Source organism: Macaca mulatta, chromosome 1 (assembly GCF_049350105.2).
Source record: "Macaca mulatta isolate MMU2019108-1 chromosome 1, T2T-MMU8v2.0, whole genome shotgun sequence".
NCBI lineage: Eukaryota > Metazoa > Chordata > Mammalia > Primates > Cercopithecidae > Macaca > Macaca mulatta.
The window spans coordinates 3,548,019-3,568,573 of NC_133406.1; the positions used below are offsets into that span (position 1 = coordinate 3,548,019).

The following is a 20,555-nucleotide window of genomic DNA, read 5'->3' on the forward strand; positions in this document are numbered from 1 at the left end:
CCGTGGGCTTCTCCAGGCTCAGTCCTCTACTGAGTCCCCTACTGAGTCCTCTACTGAGCCTGGGAGTCACTCCAGTCCTCTAAAGAGAAACCTACGAGGCTGCAGTTGATCACCCACTGGCCCTGTGTCTCAGCTGTCATCTGTTTCATGCTGCTCCAGCTCTGACGCCAGGACCCTACTTTTCTAAGAATCAAGGGCCTTCGCAGTATCCAGGATGGATTTCTTGCTCCTGAAACCCCAGGTTGCCAGTGACCAGCCTCCTAGTAACCGCTGCCATTCCCCCTCAATTCTACCCTCTGCCTGTTTGAGCTTGGAGGGTGGTTGACTAAATGCCTTACCTCTAGTTAGATGGACATTCCCTGAGATTGGCCTCAATTTGGACCTTTAGCCAAAATTACTGTAGCTCACCCCACTTCTGCGGAGGCACTCAGAGGTGTTAGGTGAGTGTTCCTGGGTGACACAGGAAGTTAGCACATGGCACAGATGGAGACAGATGTTCCTTGTCCCTCATTCCCAGTGTGTGTTACATGATGTAACCCTCAGGTGGGGTTAATTTGGGAGAATGGGCCCTTCTGACTGTGAGTTCCACGCTGCTGGGAAAATGGGATGACTGTGGTGAGCCATCGCAAGAGTGGGGAAAGGTAGAAATGAAACATTTTCGTAAAGGTTAATGTGCTTGGCTGGGCACGGTGGCTTGTGCCTGTAAGCTCAGCTACTTGAGAGGCTGAGGTGGGAGGATCACTTGAGCCCAGGAGACCAGTCTTGATGATATAGTGACTTTCATCTCAAAAAAAAAAAAAAAACCTAATTAAAAACAAAATAAAAACAAAAATGCCAGGTGCAGTGGCTCATGTCTGTAATCTCAGCACTTTGGGAGGCCAAGGCAGGCAAATGGTTTGAGCTCAGGAGTTTGAGACCAGCCTGAGCAACATGGCAAAACCCCGTCTCTACCAAAAAAAAAATACAAAAATTAGCCAGGTGTGGTGGCACATGCTGGTAGTCCCAGCTACCTGGGGGGCTAAGGTGAGAGGATCGCTTGAATTTGGACGTTGAGCCTGCGGTGAGCTGTGATCACGCCAGTGCACTCCAGTCTGGGTGACAAAGCCAGACCCTTTCTCAACCAAAAAAAAAAAAAAAAAGAGGAGGAGGAGGACGAGAAGGAGAAGAAGAAAAGATTGATGTGCTAAAATTTGGACATTTTTGTTCAACAGCTGTTTCACAGAGGAAGCAGGTCATAGCATAGCCAGCATTGCCAGGCAGATGTAAGACTGTCCACCCGGAGCCAGTGCCCCCAGCAAGCCGGAGCACTGACTCGGGACTGCATCTCCATCTCTTTGGAAACGATGGGCCTGTTAACAAGTCTCTGATTTTCTTGGCAATGCACCTCTCCCTACTCTACTCCCTGGGCAAATCCCTACACAGTCTCCATTCTCTAAGCTGTTTGTTGAATATGCAGGTCACTTTTCTCTCCTAGAAACTGCAAAATGATTGTGAAATCAGTGGTCCACAAAATGAACCCCCCCAAATCGTCATTTCACAGGCTTTATCTATAATCGATTAAACCCCGATAAACCCTGAGTCAATACTCGGTAAATATGGCTGGGTGAAGGGCTCCCCGCCTCCCCAGCACTGGGTTTGACAGGGGTTGCGTCTGGATTTGAGGCCTGTCATTTTCTGTGTAACTTGGTCTTGGCTTGTTCTCCTAAATGCTCACTGATGCTTCCTACAAACCATCAAAAAATGCAGGGGCGACATCTGTCTGTCCTTCCGGCCTTCTTGTAGGGTAGCGTGTTCCATGCAGGCAGATGCTCCTGAGCACCCCAGTCCTGGTACCCCCTTCATCTGAGCAGTCGCTTCCTGACCGCCAACCGCCTGCTCATCCGAGCCCCCCCTGGAAGTTCTGAGTTTAGGGCCAGAGAGGACAGGGCTCTGCCAGTCTGCTGGTGGCCGCTGTAAGAGAGAAAGCTGTCCTGAAACGAAGAATTAAGCCAAAATGTGGGAAGAAGCACAAATAAGAGACGAGAAGAGAAGCGTCCGGAGCACTCGGGAGATCCTAGTTCCGGGCGTTCATGACCTTCTCGTGCTCTGGTTCCACCAGACATCACAGTTTGAATTTCTATTGCTTGAAATGAAAAGAATTCCCTTCTTTCTCCTTTATTCCCCTCCTCCCTTCCCCATTCCAGAATACAGCACCTTCCGGGACACACGTTATCCAAGGATCCCGCCTATCCCTGGTGCTTCTCGCCTATCATAAGAGGGGCATTCTCAGAGGAGACCAGGAAACACTGGAATTTTGAAGGAGATGACGTTTCTCCCTCTGCGGCAAAAGCACAACAAAGAAGGCCCTGGTGTCGCCATTCGATGGAAGAGCATGGCCCGGTTGAGCGGATGACTTTCTATATGACCGTGAGCAAACCCCTCGCTTCAGCCCAGCACAGAGAGGAAAAGCCCAGCTTCCTCATCACATACATTCAGAGGAGTTCTCTGCAGAAGCAAAGCATGTGTGAGTTCTTTGGAGAGGGGTGTGTACGAGCACACATGTTTTCCACGCCATTGTATTCACGCATGTGAACTAACTGCAGGGCAACCGCATGCAGCACATCAAAGCGCTAAAATGAGAGCACAGGTGCAGCCTTCCCTGGCTGCTGCACTATCGGTTGTCCTCACAAGGCGGTATGAATACTGTAGGAATATTAGCATCTACTCAGTGACAAAGGAGGGAGAAACCTCACCAGGAAGCCAATTATCTGGGACAAGTTTCAGCCTTATCTGCCATGATAAGCCAGAGTGATGGTCATAATAACAGGTATTTTTAGTTTGAGCTATCTACCTAAAGAATGATTTTTAACTCTTTCGGACAGCAATTTCTGGAATCCTTAAAGATAGAGACCATGTTTAACTCATCGGGGTATTCCCAAAGTAACTAGCACACAGAAGATCCATAATACATGTCTTCTGAATGAATCAATGGATGACCAGATGGACTAAGAGGTGACGGGTAAATGATAGGGAAAAGCAGGGAAAACGTCATATAAGGACTGTGCTATACTCCACATCTTAGTGTTTTTCAGTTCAGGGAGTTCTGTCGGTCTGACATATGGCTGAGCATTTTCAGGGACATGAATGCAATACGAACAAAGATTCCCACCGTCAAGTAGCCTAAAGACTCAGCGGAGGAGAAAACCTGTACCCATGAAGTGGTGACAGCGACAGAGTGGCAAATGGTTAATGAGATAAATCTGGGCAAGGGATAGTACATGAGACAAAACGGAGAAAAGAGGGGGCTCAGCAGGGGACAGGGGTGGGACACTGGAGGAAGAAGGCACTTAGCCAGATCTGGAAAAGTAGGTGGGTTTGGACACAAGAGATAGAGGGGTCCATGATCAAAGGAAAGTAAAAGCAGAGGCCAGACAGGGAAGAAAGCCATGATGGGCTCCAGAAATGCTCCCTCTCCCAGCAGTGTCCCCACAGACCATGGCTCGACAAATACTCACAACACATCTCTTTAAACAAAAGCTGAAATGCAAACATTTCTGTGGTCACTGTCTGGTGCTCTAGACACAGAATTCTCAATGAAATGGAATCACCCAGGTGCCTCCATATAATCTAGGCTGGGACTAAACAGCCCGTCAGCTCCCGGGGTGTGTCCTCACCTTGGCTTCGGCTCTAAGTTTTCACGACTCTGGAGTAGGGCTAAAGATTCGTGGGTTTTCCTCCCACGGAATTTAGGACTTTTGTTTGTTTGTTGTGGTCTTTCCAAAGTCATTTTGAGTATTAATGTACTTTCACTGGTGTGTTTAGGGCAGGGAAACATAAGTCACGCGGCAATCCATATATAAAAATCCGCATAAAAAATCCATTTATGAAACAACACAGTGACAACCGCAAAGCTATCTGAGATGATGAGGGAAAAGAGCCTGGGACTGTCAGTGGCAGAGGAGGATGACCAGCTTCTGCCTCTGCCACAGCCCCCTGCCTGCCACCCCACCAAGGCAGCTGCAGCACACCAGCCAGAAACATTTGCTTACTGTGCCTCTTCTGCTACCAAAATGACCACATAAGGTGCCTAGAGAGAGACCGTCTCAGGCAGCCGTCCAGAGGACAGGATCCAGAGTTGGGGTTCATAGCCCAGCTCCACCACAGACCAGGCATGTGATGCTGGGCAGATTCCTTAGATCTGGTCCAGCTTCCTCCAATGTAAAAGAGGAGTGGTGATGGTGGAAGCTTCCCACAGAGGTGTCATGAGGATGGAGCATTCTGAACAGTGCTTGGCACAAGATGAATGGCTCATATGTTGTATGATTTGGAAAAGAACGGTAGAAACAAAGATATGGTGTCACTCTATCCACTCAGAAAAGCGGTGTCACCTCTAGGAATTATTTTGCTCTCTATGAATCTCAGTGTTCTCATCTATGGGCAGCACCTAACAAGCCCCTGCCTCCCAGCACTACCCCACCGCCTACCTCTCAGGGCTGTATTAAGAATCCTGGGAGGCTGGGTGCAGTGACTCACACCTGGAATCTCAACACTTTGGGAGGCCAAGGTGGGTGGATCACTTGAGGCCAGGAGTTTGAGACTAGCCTGGGCAACATGGTAAAACCCCATCTCCATAAAAAATACGAAAATTAGCCGGGAGTGGTGGCACGTGCCTGTAATCTCAGCTACTCAGGAGGCTGAGACAGGAGAATCGCTTGAACCCAGCAGGCAGAGGTTGCAGTAAGCCAAGATTGCCCCACTGCACTCCAGCCTGGGCAACAGAGTGAGACTGTCTAAAAAAAACGAAAAAAAATTCCAGGAAGATGATATAGGTGAAAGGGCATGGAAACTGTGAGGCCTTATACAGATGTGAAGGATCATCGTTACAGATTGGAAACCAATGTCATCATTCCATTCATTCACCTAGTGCGATGGTTAATGCGTCCATTTGGCTGGGCCCCAGTACTCAGATATGTGATCATATTTCTGTGGAGGTATTTTTTTTAGATGAGATGAGATTAACATTTAAATCAGCTGAGTTTGAGTAAATCAGACCACCTTCCATAACGTGGGTGGGCTTCATCCAACCAGTTGAAGGCCTGAATAGAACCAAAGCTGACTATCCCTGAGCAGGAGGGAATTCTGCTGGTCGGCTGCCCACCTTTGGACTCCAGCTGCAGCTCTTCCCTGCGTCTCCAGCCTGCCCGCCAACTTCCACAAGCACAGGAGCTAAGTCCTGAAAATCAGTCAATCTCCCACCCCTACTGTCCACACACACACATCCTGCTGGTTCTGTTTCTCTGGAGAACTCTGGCTAATACAACTAGTGTTTACTGAGCACCTATGCCAGTTGGGCACTGTGTAGTGCTCTGGATTCAAAGGGGAATGAGAGGGACACGGCCCTGCCCTCATGGAGCTTACATTCAATATGTAGACCCACGGAACATGGAATTATGCAGATCAGTCATCTAAAGGGTGATGAATGCAATAAGGAGAAACTGTGAGGGGTTACGGAAGCACATGAGGTGGCACCCAACCTGGATAACCTGGGGTGGGGGAGGCTGGCAGGGAACGCCTCCCCGAGGAGTTGGCGTTTCACTGATATCCACAGGATGGACAGGAATCAGCCAAGCAAAGGCCGAGCAGATCCACCCTGGGAGCCTCCAGACAAGAGCCAGCTTCCTTCTGGGCTTCCGGGATCCATTCCTGGCCACATTTCACCATCTGTTCTTGTAACAGAGCGTGACTGCAGGGTCACATGGCGTGGACATGCGAATGGTGCGTTATTAGTCCTCCAGCACATCTGAACACCCTGTAGGGTGCTACTTTGCTACTTTTTCACTTTTTATAGAATGGGGAACAAGGTAGAGGAAAGGCCGAGCTACAAACCCTGCTCTCTGTTTTTCTGATTTCCAATGACTAGCTTTTCATGGGTTTCTATAAAAATACCTTCCAGCAAGTATCTTACTGATTGGATTTTCAAAACATTGTCCTTCATAGAAAATCTTCTTGTGCAAATACGATAAAATATGTTCTTAAAATATTTAAAACAGGCCATGTGCAGTGACTCATGTTTGTAATCCCAACGCTTTGGGAGGTCAAGGCGGGTGGATCGCTTGAGTCCAAGTGTTTGAGACCGGCCTGGCCAACATGGTGAAATCCTGTCTCTACAAAAAATACAAAAATTTAGCAGGGCATGGTGGCGTGTGCCTGTGGGCCCAGCTACCTGAGAGGCTGAGGTGGGAGGATCCCCTGAGCTCAGGAAGTTGAGGCTGCAGTGAGCTGTGTCAGGGCCACTGCACTCCAGCCTGGGTGACGAAGTGAGACCCTGTCTAAAATTATATATATACATAAAACAAGGAGCAGATCAAATGCATGATGACGGGACAAAAATGACTGTCCCCCAGCTCTTCACGGGTTAAGGCCTTCCCAGGGCCCTTTGTCCTGCTTCTCAAACTTGAGGGAAAGGGGCACATGGCCAGGCTGTGAAAGCAAATAACCTGTGGGGAAAGCAAGATTCTCCCTTTTCCTGTGAAAACCTGAGAGTTTCCATTGTTGTAAACTCTTCCGGGCTTCCTGCTTTGAAGTTCACACACACACACACACACACACAAGAGCTTGTAGCAACTTAGTTACTCATGACAGTCTGTGTGAGGAGTTTACAAATTGGTTCCACACTGCCTGATGCCATTCTTGCTTCAGACTCCAGGACATACACACCACTTTTCCGGCGTGTGCCTGGTCCCCAGCAGCTCCTCCACCAATACTGGCTGAACCAATCTCACTACACGGTCTCAGTTCTCTGCTTTTTGCCCCAAGCTGGCCTGAGCTGCTCCAGCCTAACCACCGCGCTGTGGGTTTTCAGGGTACATACAGAAAGGGTCCTAGATGCAGGGCCGATGCTGCTGTTTGGGGAAGAGACAGCTGAGCATTTATGGCAGGCTGCTGGTGGGGAGCCAGGGACGGCCTGGGAGCAGCCGGGATGGAGCAGGCAAGAGCACTCTTCTATAAGGCATGCCGTTGTGATCTCACACTGCAGGAGAAAAGAACTCAGAGGAAACTGAAGAAGCTAGCATTGGAAAACAGACCAACGTTACCATCACCGATTTCAGCGAGAAATAACTCTATTAGCTACAGCTGCAACAGAGCACCACTAACGAAGCCACCCAGCGTTCACTGCTGTTGGTTAAGAGGCCTCAACTGAGCTACAAGGGGGCAAAATTGATAATCTGAATCTTTGGTTGTGGCACAGAACACAGAGGCAGACTGAGGGAACTGGAAGAGAGATTTGGCAGGAAATTACTAGCACTTAGTGCTACTGTAATTGTTCTATTTTTCGTTGTTTTTCCTGTAATCCCAGCACTTTGAGAGGCGGAGGCGGCCGGATCACCTGAGGTCAGGACTTTGAGACCAGCCTGGCCAAAATGGTGAAAACCCGTCTCTACTCAAAGAAAAAAGAATGTATCAGAATTATTCTCCCTCTTCATAATAATACATTTCGGTTCAATGAAGCATTAGAAAGGGATTCAAATATTTTCTATTTGATACGAACGATTCAGCAGGCAAGAACAGCATTTCCTATTCTGTTTGAGGCACAAAGGAAAACTTTCTAATTAACTCAGCAGTTTGGACTCACCATTTTTTTAATATGAAATATTTCTATCAATCCCATTTTAAGGGGATAATTATAACAAATCATGCTTAACTTTCCTTTCATCCATTAACAAGAGAAAGACTACAGAAAGATAAGATGCTGGGAATGTTAGCTTAAAATATACCTACTATTTCCATTCTCTTTATATCAGTAATGGTCTAATTGTGCTGAGCTTAACTAAAATGTGGTTTTTGGACAAAGACTGATCAAAAGCCCTATTCTGGCATCATAATCCATCTTATTGCCCTTTGGTTAATTGAGACAGTAGCATTTATTCCAGAGAGAATTCCCTCATTTTAATCTCATGTTTTTATTCCATAAATCAGGATGCTAATTAGGAATTACAGGTATTCCAGGAGGCCCCAAGGCTGTCCACCAATTATGATAAACGTTGCTAGCTTTTAAAAAGTCCCCTTATAAAAATTATCTTTCTTCTCCTACTACTACTACACACTTACACACACACACGTGCACACACATGTACAAGCCTACCATCTCCATTTAATACCTTAAAATAGAGCCAGTAGAATTGAGATCAAAAGTTGCAAAATGGGGCCAGGTGTGGTGGCTCACGCCTGTAATCCCAGCACTTTGGGAGGCCAAGGCAGGTGGATCACCTGAGGTCAGGAATTCAAGACCAGCCTGGCCAACAAGGTGAAACCCCATCTCTACTAAAAATACAAAAAATTAGCCAGGCGTGGTGATGGGCACCTGTAATCCCAGCTACTTGGGAGGCTCAGGCAGGAGAATCGCTTGAACCCAGGAGGCGGAGGTTGCAGTAAGCCCAGATTGCACCATTGCACTCCAGCCTGGGCGACAAGAGTAAAACTCTGTCTCGGAAAAAAAAAAAAAAAAATGTTGCAAAATGGGGGGGGGGGGAAGATTAGGAATCTCTTATTCAAATTCTGATTTACGGTTTTCCACAACAAATCATCTTTTACATTCAAAAGTTTAAACTTTTGTCTTCTCCCACATAAGTGGGTCAACAAGTTAGTGCCTCTTGCTGCACCTCAGTTTCCTTATGTGCACAATGAGAGGACAGGACAAGATGGTCTTCGAGAAAATGCCTCAGTGAGGGATGTGGACACTGTTTCCTCTTTGCCAGTGTGTGGCATGAAGCGCCATCTTCTTCGTGATGTAAAACCCCAGGACAACTCGCACCCTGGGAAGAGCGGGTGGAGCCAAGGACCACTGGGTTCTGGTCATGTCCATGTTTTCACTGTTTCTGCCTCATTTTCGCAGCTGCCTTTTTCAGGACGGACTCTACACAGTGCTCAATGCCCCATCAAGACTTCACAAGGACAGAATAGAATTTTTTTTTTTTTAAGTTCAACCACATTGAGTATCCTTTCTGGCACTAAGCGGGCACTGAAAGGGTACAAAGATGAAAAGATGATGTTTCCTCCTCCCAAGAAGCTAACAACCTAGTGAGGGAAACTGAAACGAACATTCCACTAGAAACGTAAGGGCTGAACTCTAGCTTGCCCACAGACACGTCTTGTGGAGTATATGTACACATATCAGTGCCTGGAAGGCGTCATGTCCCTGAGACTTCAACAAGAAGGTGTTCAGAAGAGCCTGTCTACTCATATGGAGCAGGCAGGGGAAGTTCAGAGAAGCAGGAAATGCAGGATCTCCACGGAGAAAGTGGATGCTAAATTCGTTTCTTTACTTGCAGCCTGAAAGCTCAAGAACAGACCTGGGATATAAGATAGGACACTCTGGGCTACAGGACCAAACCGGTCCTTCCTGCTCACTGCAGGCCCTTTCATCCATTTTGCTCTGTGTAGGCATCTCTGGCCAGGAAAGCCAGAAAATGAGTATTTTGTATGTAGCGACATGCCATCCTATCAGAAATCTGATCTAATTAAACTGAAATGTGCTGCTTACCCCTTCTTCTCCATTTGATTATGAAGACAACAGAAAATGATATCCACACATCCTCCTTAGCAGAATTAAAGGCAATCATATTAATAATGAAGAATGAAAATGGCTTCACACTTTTTGAGATGGAGTCCCACTCTGTCGCCCAGGCTGGAGTGCAGTGGTGGCGATCTCGGCTCACTGCAACTCTGCCTCCTGGGTTCAAGTGATCCTCCTACCTCAGCCTCCCAAGTAGCTAGGATTATAGGCGCCTGTCACCACGCCCGGCTAATTTTTTGTATTTTCAGTAGAGACAGGGTTTCACCATGTTGGCCAGGCTGGTCTCGAACTTCTGACCTCAAGTGATCCACCCGCCTCAGCCTTTCAAAGTGCTGGGATTATAGGCGTGAGCCACCGCGCCTGGCTCACGCTTTCTTTATACATGTCCTCGTGATGACTTTCCTGTCCAGTAACCTCTAATGGAGAATAATCTCCTAATAGTTCCCTCTCTTTGCAAGAATGGGGACTGCTAAGTTCAACAGTGGCGTGGCATAGAAGAAAGCGCCTGTGCCTGAGGTCTTCAGGTTTGCCCCAGAAATAGCACGATCCTTCGGGGCAGCGCCACCTGCGCTTCCTGAGCTCCGGGCGCCTGGGGTGGCGCTAGCGTGCATACTGCGCATGTGCGGCCCAGAGGCTGGCGAAATCTACATCCGTGGGAAAAAAGAACCCGCGAAGATGAATGAGTCAGAACATTTTTCCCAAGACGCCTTTCTCTTGAGATACGGGTTGAAGGAAGGCTCAAAATAAGAAATAAAGTAAGACAGGGAAAACCACCACCACCACCAACTCTACGTAAGCTTAACTAGGGCGTTCAACGTCACATGAGTTGATTTCCCAGAAGAGCTAACAATTTAATTTACAAAGCTATCAGGCTAGCTATAGTGATGAACAGGTATTATTTATGCCGTTCCGGCCCCCTCCAACAGCGAACCAAAATAAAAGAGAACTCACAATTCGCTTTTCCCAACTTTAGTGTTTAAGAATGGAGTTGTGAGTGTAGTGGGATCTAGCAGGATCCAGACTCCACTGGGATCTAGTGGGATCCAGAATTATCCATCACATTTAAATTCTTTATGAATACTTGAAGTAACGATGTTAACTCTGGCTCAGATCTTTTCTCTTCTCTTTGGTCATGCTTCAGGATGAGGAGGGGCAGCAATAATAATGAGGAACTGGACAATCTGTGTGTAAATAAACTGCACCTTGGTGGGCTGGAAGGCATGAGATTTTTCCCCTGGATCCATTCTGGCATCACCTCCTGAACAAGAGAGAGGTATCTCCACTGTTTCTATTTGTTGACTAAGTGAATAACAGCTACAGAAAACAGTATTTTAGGGAGGCTGAGGCAGGAGAATCACTTGAGCCCAGGAGGTGGAGGTTGCGGTGAGCCAAGATCGCACCATTGCACTCCAGCCTGGGCAACGAGAGTGAAACTCCGTCTCAAAAAAATAAAAAATAATAAAAACAAAACAAAACAAACACCACAATATGTTAATCTAATTTTTAAAATCTTGTTCTCCTCTTCCTATAAGCAGAATGTAAACTGAAGAGAAATCTTGTCTTTCTCTTCCACACAGTGTCACAAGGACTTAGTAACTAAATGACTTCTACTCTAAAAATGCTCATACATCTGTACAGGAAAAGGGTTTCTGCTAAAAAGCACACATGGTTGTTTTATTCTTTTTTTTCTATGCTTAGTTTACACACTAAACAAAGGACAACTTAGAGTTAAGCTGAATCTAGACAATAAAAGACCTAATGACATGAAGTACATAGTGCCTAAGTGTGTATATATGTTTGTGAGACAGATTAGCAAACATAAGTTTTAATAGACGCCAGAATATGTTGCTACCAGGTTTGGAAAACAGTGCTGAATAAGAGACAGATTACTTAAAATTAATGATTGAGGAGAACAGAGAATAATGGCTCCTGTTTTTATTGGATAAGAAAGATAATCCGGCCAGACATCCGAGTTTATTTCTAAATTGCAATTCTGATAAGCCCACCAAATTGCCTGCTTTCAGGCTTTACTGCTCAGAGAGGATAAATCTCCATCAAGCACTTCAGAAATACCCAGATGGATGGACATGGGTGGTGGTGGGCATGGGTGGTGACGGGCATGGGTGGTGATGGGCATGGGTGGTGATAGGCTGGTGATGGGCATGGGTGGTGATGGGCATGGGTGATGGGCATGGGTGGTGATGGGCATGGGTGATGGGCATGGGTGGTGATGGCCATGGGTGGTGATGGGCATGTGTGGTGATGGGCATGGGTGATAGGCATGGGTGGTGATGGGCATGGGTGGTGATAGACATGAGTGGTGATGGGCATGGGTGGTGATGGGCATGGGTGGTGATAGACATGGGTGGTGATGGGCATGGGTGGTGATAGGCATGGGTGGTGATGGACATGGGTGGTGACAGACATGAGTGGTGATGGGCATGGGTGGTGATAGGCATGGGTGGTGATGGACATGGGTGGTGATAGACATGGGGGGTGATGGGGATTCACTGTTAACAGACACCCCACAGCTCTTCTGCCCAGATGAGGCTAGGCAGGCATCCTAAGGTTGAGAAGCAGCATTTATGGCCCAGGAGTGCTGGCTGAGGCTGAATGCCCATCAGACATTTTCATGGGAGCCTAGAGTTTATGGAGATCAGGATATATCTTCTCCTTACTGTGCCAGAGCAGCCAACCAGTTCCTGTGTCCTGCCCCATTCAGTGGCACTTACTACAGTACCTGGAAGACAGCAGGTCTTTATAGTGATTTGCTGACTGAATCAAGTATGATAAACCCTCCTTGACCTATTCCCAGCTTAATTTTCTACAATTCCTCTTCCTGTTGCTCCATTCAATTTTTTATGTTCCTTCCAAATTCTAGAGCGTCTGTTCTCTTGATGCTAGGATTCACCCATCAGATTTTTCTGATTTTACTCAAATATGTTTGGGGGGAAAAGGGGTAGGTGCTGATCATACTCGTTCTTTTGAGGCATCCCCGGAGATTGTGAAGAGAAAGACGGCTCCCTTTCCCTTCGTGCTTCATGTATTTCCTTTCAGGTATTCTTCTGGGAAGAGGAGAACCAACCAACCTACAGGTTGATTGTTATCAATCCAATATGACCATCACCATTACCTTCTCACTTTTAAAAATGATGATGCACCATGATGTGGCTGCAGAGCCATACACTTAGCAAGTCAAACAGATAACATGCTTTGCTCTGAAAGCTTGTAATCCAAGACAAAAAGCTCTGACATTAAGCTGTGACATACCAACAAATGAACCTTAAACATGGATGTTAAATAATTGTGCAAACAAATTTCATGAAGAACGTTGACTGACTTAGGAGAAGGAACCGTTTTCAAAGAGATTAGAAGCATCATTTACACATAAGCCAAATCAGTGAAGTATAAATGGGGACTAAGCTGCTTTGATTCACTAATCATCTTTATCTGTTTATTAAGAATATCTCTGTAAGACTACTCAGTAATATAATTTCTTTATGTAACTTGAAAGTGAGACAGAATCATTTTAAGCCTACAATCCTGACTTTTCCTTAAACCAGATTGACTTTCATATTGGCCCAAATTGGTGAGCTTTCTAAGACTGACTGGAATAAAGCACTAAGTTTTAAATGCCGTAAGGACAGGTGCTCTGCCTTGTCCATTATTTCAAACCTAAGCCTACTGCTCAGCACGGTACCTGACACATAGGAGGTGCTTAGTAAATATTTGCTGTGGGCCAGGCATGGTGGCTCACGCCTGTAATCCCAACACTTTGGGAGGCTGAGGTGGGCAGATCACTGGAGGTCAGTAGTTTGAGACCAGCCTGGTCAAGATGGAGAAACCCCATTTCTACTAAAAACACAAAAATTAGCTGGGTGTGGTGGTGCATACCTGTAATCCCAGCTACTCAGGAGGCTGAGGCAGGAGAATCGCTTGAACCCGGGAGGTGGAGGTTGCAGTGAGCCAAGAGTGTACCACTGTACTCCAGCCTGGGGGACAGAGCGAGACTCTGTCTCAAAAAACCAAAAAAACAAAAACAAACAAACAAACAAAAAATATTGCTGTATATCAGGAAACACTCGAGGGGCAGAGGATCCTGCGATGTTGTGTGTGTGTGTGTGTGTGTGTGTGTGTGTGTGTGCGCATGTGCGTGTGCATGCCTCAACTCCAAGTACAGGGAAGTTACCTCCATTTCTTCCATCTCCATGGCCTCCAGAAAAGCTTTTGCCTCAAGAGGTGCTCAGTGGCCGGCAATGACTCCCTGGTGGTGGTTGGGGAGTGGGGTTGTTGCTGCAAACAGCAGGGAGTGGGAAGGAGGGAAAGGATGGGACAGCACACCTCCCTTCTCCCTCATTCTCTGTATCTATTGTAGGCTGTTATTCCCCTTCCTCCCCCAATCCTGACTCTGAAAAGTATGTCTTTCCCCACTGGACAAAGGCAACTGGTTCCCAACGTTATTGTGCTACCACTGTGGTCCCATGACACTCTTGCCTCTACCTCAAATTGTCAAGGTCATGTTTATCTAGCGACAGCCAGTGATACAGTAGGAAATAAAATGGCCAAAAGGTCCTGACTTCTTGCCCTGCTTCTGGAGTCACTGGAAAACCTGTTAGCTTCACTGGGTCTCAGTTTTCTTATTTACTAAATAAGAAGTTGCTCTAAATAAACCCATGAAATCCATTCCTATGGAGGAAGACCTCCCAGGTTTCCAGAGGAAGGTGGTGGGTGGCCGAGGCCTGAGGGGCAGTGGTCGGGCTGGGTGACAACACGCTCACCTTCAGGGCCATCTCAAGCGTTGGCGATTCCTGCTCCCCTCCTCCTCTCTGGGAGGCTCCAGGTCAGGTTTAAATAATCAATCAACTCGCTTTTGGGAATTCAATCAAACTTGTCTACCTCAAACCTGCTGATTTATATATAGCACTAATTATTTATGTTCTATATTAAACTCCACTGTATTTCTTGGTGATATTAAAATATAAATTATGCAACAGAGATAAATTGATGGAAATTTTTCCACATGGGTATAAAGAACTGCTGTTCCTAATTATGGTGCGATATCAGTGGAGGTGGAAAAAGCAGGAGTCTGGGAAGAAGGGCGTTTACTGAGGTCAGGCAGTTTGGCGTCCATATGGTAGGGCAGAGTAAGAGCCTGCTGAAATGGAAGAACCAGATGCTCTGTGCAGGAACAGGCAGGGTCTTGGTAACTTCTTGTTCCTTTTTTTTTTTTTTTCTTTTTTATTGAGACAGAGTCTCACTCTTGTCGCCAAGGCTGGAGTACAGTGGTACAATCTCTGCTCACTGCAACCTCCGCCTCCCAGGTTCAAGCAATCCTCCTGCCTCAGCCTCCTGAGTAGCTGGGATTACAGGTGTGTGCCACCGTACTTGGCTAATCTTTGTATTTTTAGGAGAGATAGGGTTTCACCATGTTGGTCAGGCTGGTCTTGAACCCCTGACCTCGTGATCTGCCTGCCTCAGCCTCCCAAAGTGCTGGGATTACAGGCGTGAGCCACTGCGCCCGGCCAGCTTCTTGTTTCAATCATGGTACACTTTCTCTCCAACTGTCACTTCCTCCCCCTCACTGTCACCCACCCCCCAGAAGCCTGAGCAGGACAGGAGGATGGACTCAGCTGCCATGTGGCCACTGGTCAGACGGAAGCCACACCTTCTGTTATGTTCTGTGACCCCAGGCCGATGCCCCGCTCCAAGACCCAGTCCCATGGGGGAACTCAGGGCTTTGATTGCATTTTGGATTGCAAATGAGTGACAGATATCTTTAATTTAAAAAAAGTGTGAAATGCAAACTTTAGTTTACTAACAAGCATAACTCTTCATTGTAAGGCCCCTTACCTGTGGTCACTACATATGGTACATCATGAAATCAAGATCGGACCAGTGTCCTTTGCCCCCCAAATTATTTTTGTGTCAGTGCTGGGTCATCCCGCTGGCTGGGACACTCTGCTGTTTTGGTCCCTGGCCTTGGCACCCTGATGTCCTCGTCTCAGAATTCCAGGGAAGGCATTAGGGATAGAGGAGGAGAGGTCAGAGCCACCTGAAGATGCATCCACATCAACCCTTTTAGGAACCACAGACAAGGCCAGTACTGTAGATGCAGGAGGATGGTTTCTGATGTGCTTCATTTTGAGGTGCCCTGGACAGGGCTGTATTGGGGTACATGAGCACCCCAGGTTGGCTAATCATCTGTCACCTTTTCAAGGGGATACCACCTAAATATTTGCTCACACTTATTCAGAAGAGAAGTGGGGTGTGGCTCAGAGCACAGGAGGGGAAGGTCGCTGCACTGACAGCTTGATTTCACTGTGTCCAGGGCAGTTCAGCTCCGGCACCGAAGTTCCAAATCCCTCTTTGCAAAACAAGAGCGCCCATGTATACTTAAAAGCAGTTGAGATGGCACATTTTATGTTATCTCTATCTTACCACAATTAAAAATAAAAAATGTAAAAAAGAATAGAAGATCCCAGCAGTTACTTGGACCCACCCTCCACAGAAGGCAGCGTATCAACCATCCACGATCACACTCGTGTGCCCCTGTGGGGTACCACGGCCCCTCCTCGGGGGCTCCCACCCACTGAGTCCTCTCCTGGATAGGAGTCCTGGTCCACACTGTTTTGTTCCATCTGCTTCCATGTCCAGTGACGCTGGGGCAGGCCCTACAGACAGCCCAGGCGGTCGCCCTGCCTCCGGTGTTTCTTTACCGCGGGGCCTGGGAAAGCCCTCAGCGAAAACCATCTGCCCTGCCCACCGCCATGGAAACTCTGGGACTGGATGCTTCCCGCCAGAGGAAGGACTGCTCTGTTCAATGTAAGTTTTTTTAAAAAAATCCCAGCACTTTGGGAGGCCGAGACGGGCGGATCACGAGGTCAGGAGATCGAGACCATCCTGGCTAACACGGTGAAACCCCGTCTCTACTAAAAATACAAAAAACTAGCCGGGTGCGGTGGCGGCACCTGTAGTCCCAGCTACTCGGGAGGCTGAGGCAGGAGAATGGCGGGAACCCGGGGGGCGGAGCTTGCAGTGAACCGAGATCGCGCCACTCACTCCAGCCTGGGAGACAGAGCGAGACTCCGTCTCAATAAATAAATAAATAAATAAATAAATAAATAAATAAATAGAGACACTCTGTGACCCAGGCTGGAGTGCAGTGGCATGATCATTGCTCACTGCAGCCTCAAACTCCTGGGCTTGAGTGATCCTCCCTCCTTAGCCTCCTGAGTAGCCGGGACTATAGGCATCTGCCACTGTGCCCGGCTGACTTTTAAATGTTTTTGTAAAGACAGGGTCTTGCTATGTTACCCAGGCTGGTCTCGAACTCCTGGCCTCAACTGCTCCTCTTGCTGTGGCCTCCCAAAGCTCTGGGATTACAGGTGGGAGCCACTGTGCCCGAACTATTCAATGTAATCTTGACATTTAAACTCTTCTTGGGGAAAAGTACCACATGAAGTTAATACCTTCCCAACAAGGTGGTGAGATTGAGGGTGGGAGAGGATGGAAGGACACGGGAGAAACTGGGGAAGGAGAAAAGAAGAGAGGGTAGAGGTTGTAAGGGGAGACTCCAGAGAGACACAGGCCTTCTGATGCCTGGAGACCCAGGCACGACCGTGTTTGGGAACCCAGGGGACTGGCAGTCTGCAATCTGAACAGGTAGAATCTCAGTCCGCACAGTTTAGTAGTTGCTCTGGAGCTTCAGCAAGACTAGCAACTCCGGCCAAATGCAGCCCAGGGCCGGAGTCACGTTAAGTCTGCAAAGGACCAGTGAGGTCGTGTGCGCCACTCCTATTTTTGATAAAAATGGAAAATAAAACCGCCACCTCTTTCTTTCACTACATGTTTGTATAAGCCCCGGCTTATTCACCAATGATGAGTAAACCATAAGTTACTTCACCCAAACGCTTTCCTCGGAAGGGAGAAAGAATTTAGAAATGACATTTAAAAATAAATATATCCCAAATGTAGCTGAGCAATAGCTTGTAAGCATGATCCTACATCTCTTTCTAAGCATTTGTAACAATTCGAAATTGCCCTTGTTGGCTAGAAAGGCATGACTGCAAACGCTCCTCACGAATCCCCTCAGTGTTCTGGTTCAAAGCAGGAGTCGGGATTTCTCTGAAGGGGAAGGAAAAACCCAAAAGTGTCACAGGGAAATTACGACGCCTTGTTACATCTCATTTCTGTACCTTATACTGTGGCTTCCCTCGGTCTCCTGCCCCTGCCTCGATACTTTGTGCCTTTATGTCTTTTCTTTAAATAGCTATGATTCTGTCAAACAATGCCAAGCTTATTTTTCCCACCAAAAGCAAATCAGTTCTCTTACAATTTGCATGTCTTAGTTTACTACTTAGTGTATGCAACGCATGACAATTTTCAGGACTTTGAAACGAATTTCATGTTGCCTCCTTCTCTCCCTGGTGCCGTCTTATTTTAATACATTGGAGCCCTCGTTTTCTTCTTCCTGAAACTTGATCCAGAACCTCGCACACTGGGCAGATGGCAGGGACGGCGGATGGTCCTACCTTGCCCAGCCCCGGGGTGTCCTTCACCTTGTTGACAGCCCTCAGCAGACAGGGCGGGGCTGGGGGAGGGGAGGTCTGCAGGATCCCACTGAAACTGGTGGCAAAGAGCGGTGGTTCGGCGGCGGAAGAAGTGGGCCGACGTTTCTTCTTTTTAGAAGACAGATTTAACTTCTGGGCAGCTCTGGAGGGGAAAACATAAGAAAGGAACAATAAGGGGAAAATGACTGTACAATCAGATATGCTAGGCTTACTTCGTTTTTTTTCTCGTAAAAAACCCCTCGTTCTTACTGAGGCGTAATAATTCCTTCTCTCCTCCTGCTCAGTGTCCTCTATAGCAGTCCCTTACCATAACAGGTGCACTGAACGAGCTACCCAGTCGTTTATACAGCAAAAGGAAAAACAAAGCCATCAAATAGCAGGATTCTGCAATCGCGATTTACAAAGAATTGTTTGTTATCCACCAATGTTGAGCTTAAGCAGAACAAAGCTGGGCATCTTTGGGGATAAACGGCACCCATTACGTTCATCACTCTACCGATGAATCACTTCTCTGGCATACACTCAAGTGCGAGACCTCATGAGCTAATCAAAAAACTCTAACACCTTGTAAAATCCAAACCAGTCTGATGAAGAACCATGTGGAGACCAGTCGAGGCCTGCTCTGTACAGGGCACTGGAAAAACACAAGCCCCAGCGCAACAGAAACAATCAAACTGGTTTTAGAAATATAACACCAAACCAGAAGGTGAACTCCAGCCAGGGTGTAGGGTGCTGAGACTGTGGGCTGCTCACATAGATAAGAGGATACTGTGCAGGGAGGTCTTTAAATACAAAATGCAATTCATGGGTGACCGCAAGGAGTAAGGGGTCAAAGCACTAAAGGGGGCACAGAGTGTGAAGGCAGGGAAAGGTGGGAGGGGAGGCGGCCAGCATCATTCATAACACAGGCTGTTTAAATGACATCGTACAACATTCAAGTATCCTGTAACACTTAAAACACAATAATCTTGGCCAGGCATGGTGGCTCACACCTGTCATCCCAGCACTTTAGGAGGCCGAGGCAGGCGGCTCGCCTGAGGTCAGGAGTTCGAGACCAGCCTGGCCAACATGGTGAAACCCCATCTCTACTAAAAATACAAAAATTAGCCAGGCGTGGTGGCATGCACCTGTAATCCCAGCTACTCAGGAGGCTGAAGCAGGAGAATCGCTTGAACCCGGGAGGCAGAGGTTGCAGTGAGCCCAGATAGCGCCATTGCACGCCAGGCTGGGCCACAGAGCGAGACTCCATCTCAAAAGAAAAAGCAAAACAAAACCATGATAATCTTATCACAGAAAAGAAGAAAAGAGGGGAAGGGGCAGTGTGAGGTAAAGGCATTTCACAGACTCTTAATATACTCATTTCTGGATTAATTCTTGATGTTTAAACACTAAACTCCTATTCTAAGAATTCTAATTTCCTCATCAAATGTTCGAAACATTTGAGCTGCCACTTAAAATGAAAGGACCACCCTGACTTTATTCTACTGATTAAAACCTTATAATTCATCCAATGTTCTTACCGACTGCAGAGCACATCATGAGAGAGGCAGGTCGGAAAGACAAAAGCAACACCATTTGCACCGCCTCTCCCTCCCCAGCCCCAGTCTCTTTTAATGGTCTGGGATAGTTGGTTTTCATTCTGTGTCATTAAGTGTCAGCCTTTTGACAAATTGCGAGCTAAAAAATTGCCACTGCACAAATATATCAAACGGTGTTATCATTTCAAAGCTTAATTTTTCTCATCTGTAAAACTGAAAATCTATTTCACAAGAGTGAAATACAGGGGATGAGATAAGTGAGGAATTACCGATTTTGATGGGAAGATACCCTAAGTCACCCTATGGAAGGATGATGAGAAAGGGAAAGCACGGGACACTTTCTCTTTTCAACCAGTATGAAGAAAAAACTAGGAATACTTTTTTTCATGATTTCATTGCTACCCTTCCTGGCACTTTCCTTCTAAAATCAAGGGTGAAATGGAATTACTCAATGACTAGTCATTCCTTTTGAGATTCTCTCCCTAAATGAACAGTGACTCATCCCAGGTCAGTCACTGGCACGAGGCATCACGTGGCCTTCTGACACCTGCATGTACCTCTGCTCAGTGATCCGTCCCTGCTGTCAAGTCAGACTGCCTATGTCTCAGAGGACTAGAAGAAGGAAGATGGTGATCTGCTAGGAACTAAAAGGTGCTGTTTATCCATCTACATTCAGGGTTCCTTTTCACAGTGTAAAAAGAACCAGGTGGCCGGGCGCAGTGGCTCACGCCTGTAATCCCAGCACTTTGGGAGGCCGAGGCGGGCGGATCACGAGGTCAGGAGATCAAGACCATCCTGGCTAACACGGTGAAACCCCGTCTCTACTAAAAATACAAAAAATTAGCCGGGCGTGGTGGCGGCGCCTGTAGTCCCAGCTACTCAGGAGGCTGAGAC

The 20,555-nt window shown here is 47.1% G+C and overlaps 1 protein-coding gene across 2 annotated transcripts in view; it reads right to left on the reverse strand.

Annotated features, from left to right (window-relative positions):
- Positions 1 to 20,555, reverse strand: part of KIF26B (kinesin family member 26B) — a 555,676-nt gene that overhangs the window by 153,217 nt on the left and 381,904 nt on the right. For both annotated transcript variants that reach the window (XM_015127721.3, XM_028849150.2), the window contains one exon: positions 18,085 to 18,265. In XM_015127721.3, coding sequence (XP_014983207.3) covers positions 18,085 to 18,265 — 181 coding nt within the window. The remainder of the gene's footprint in view (positions 1 to 18,084; positions 18,266 to 20,555) is intronic.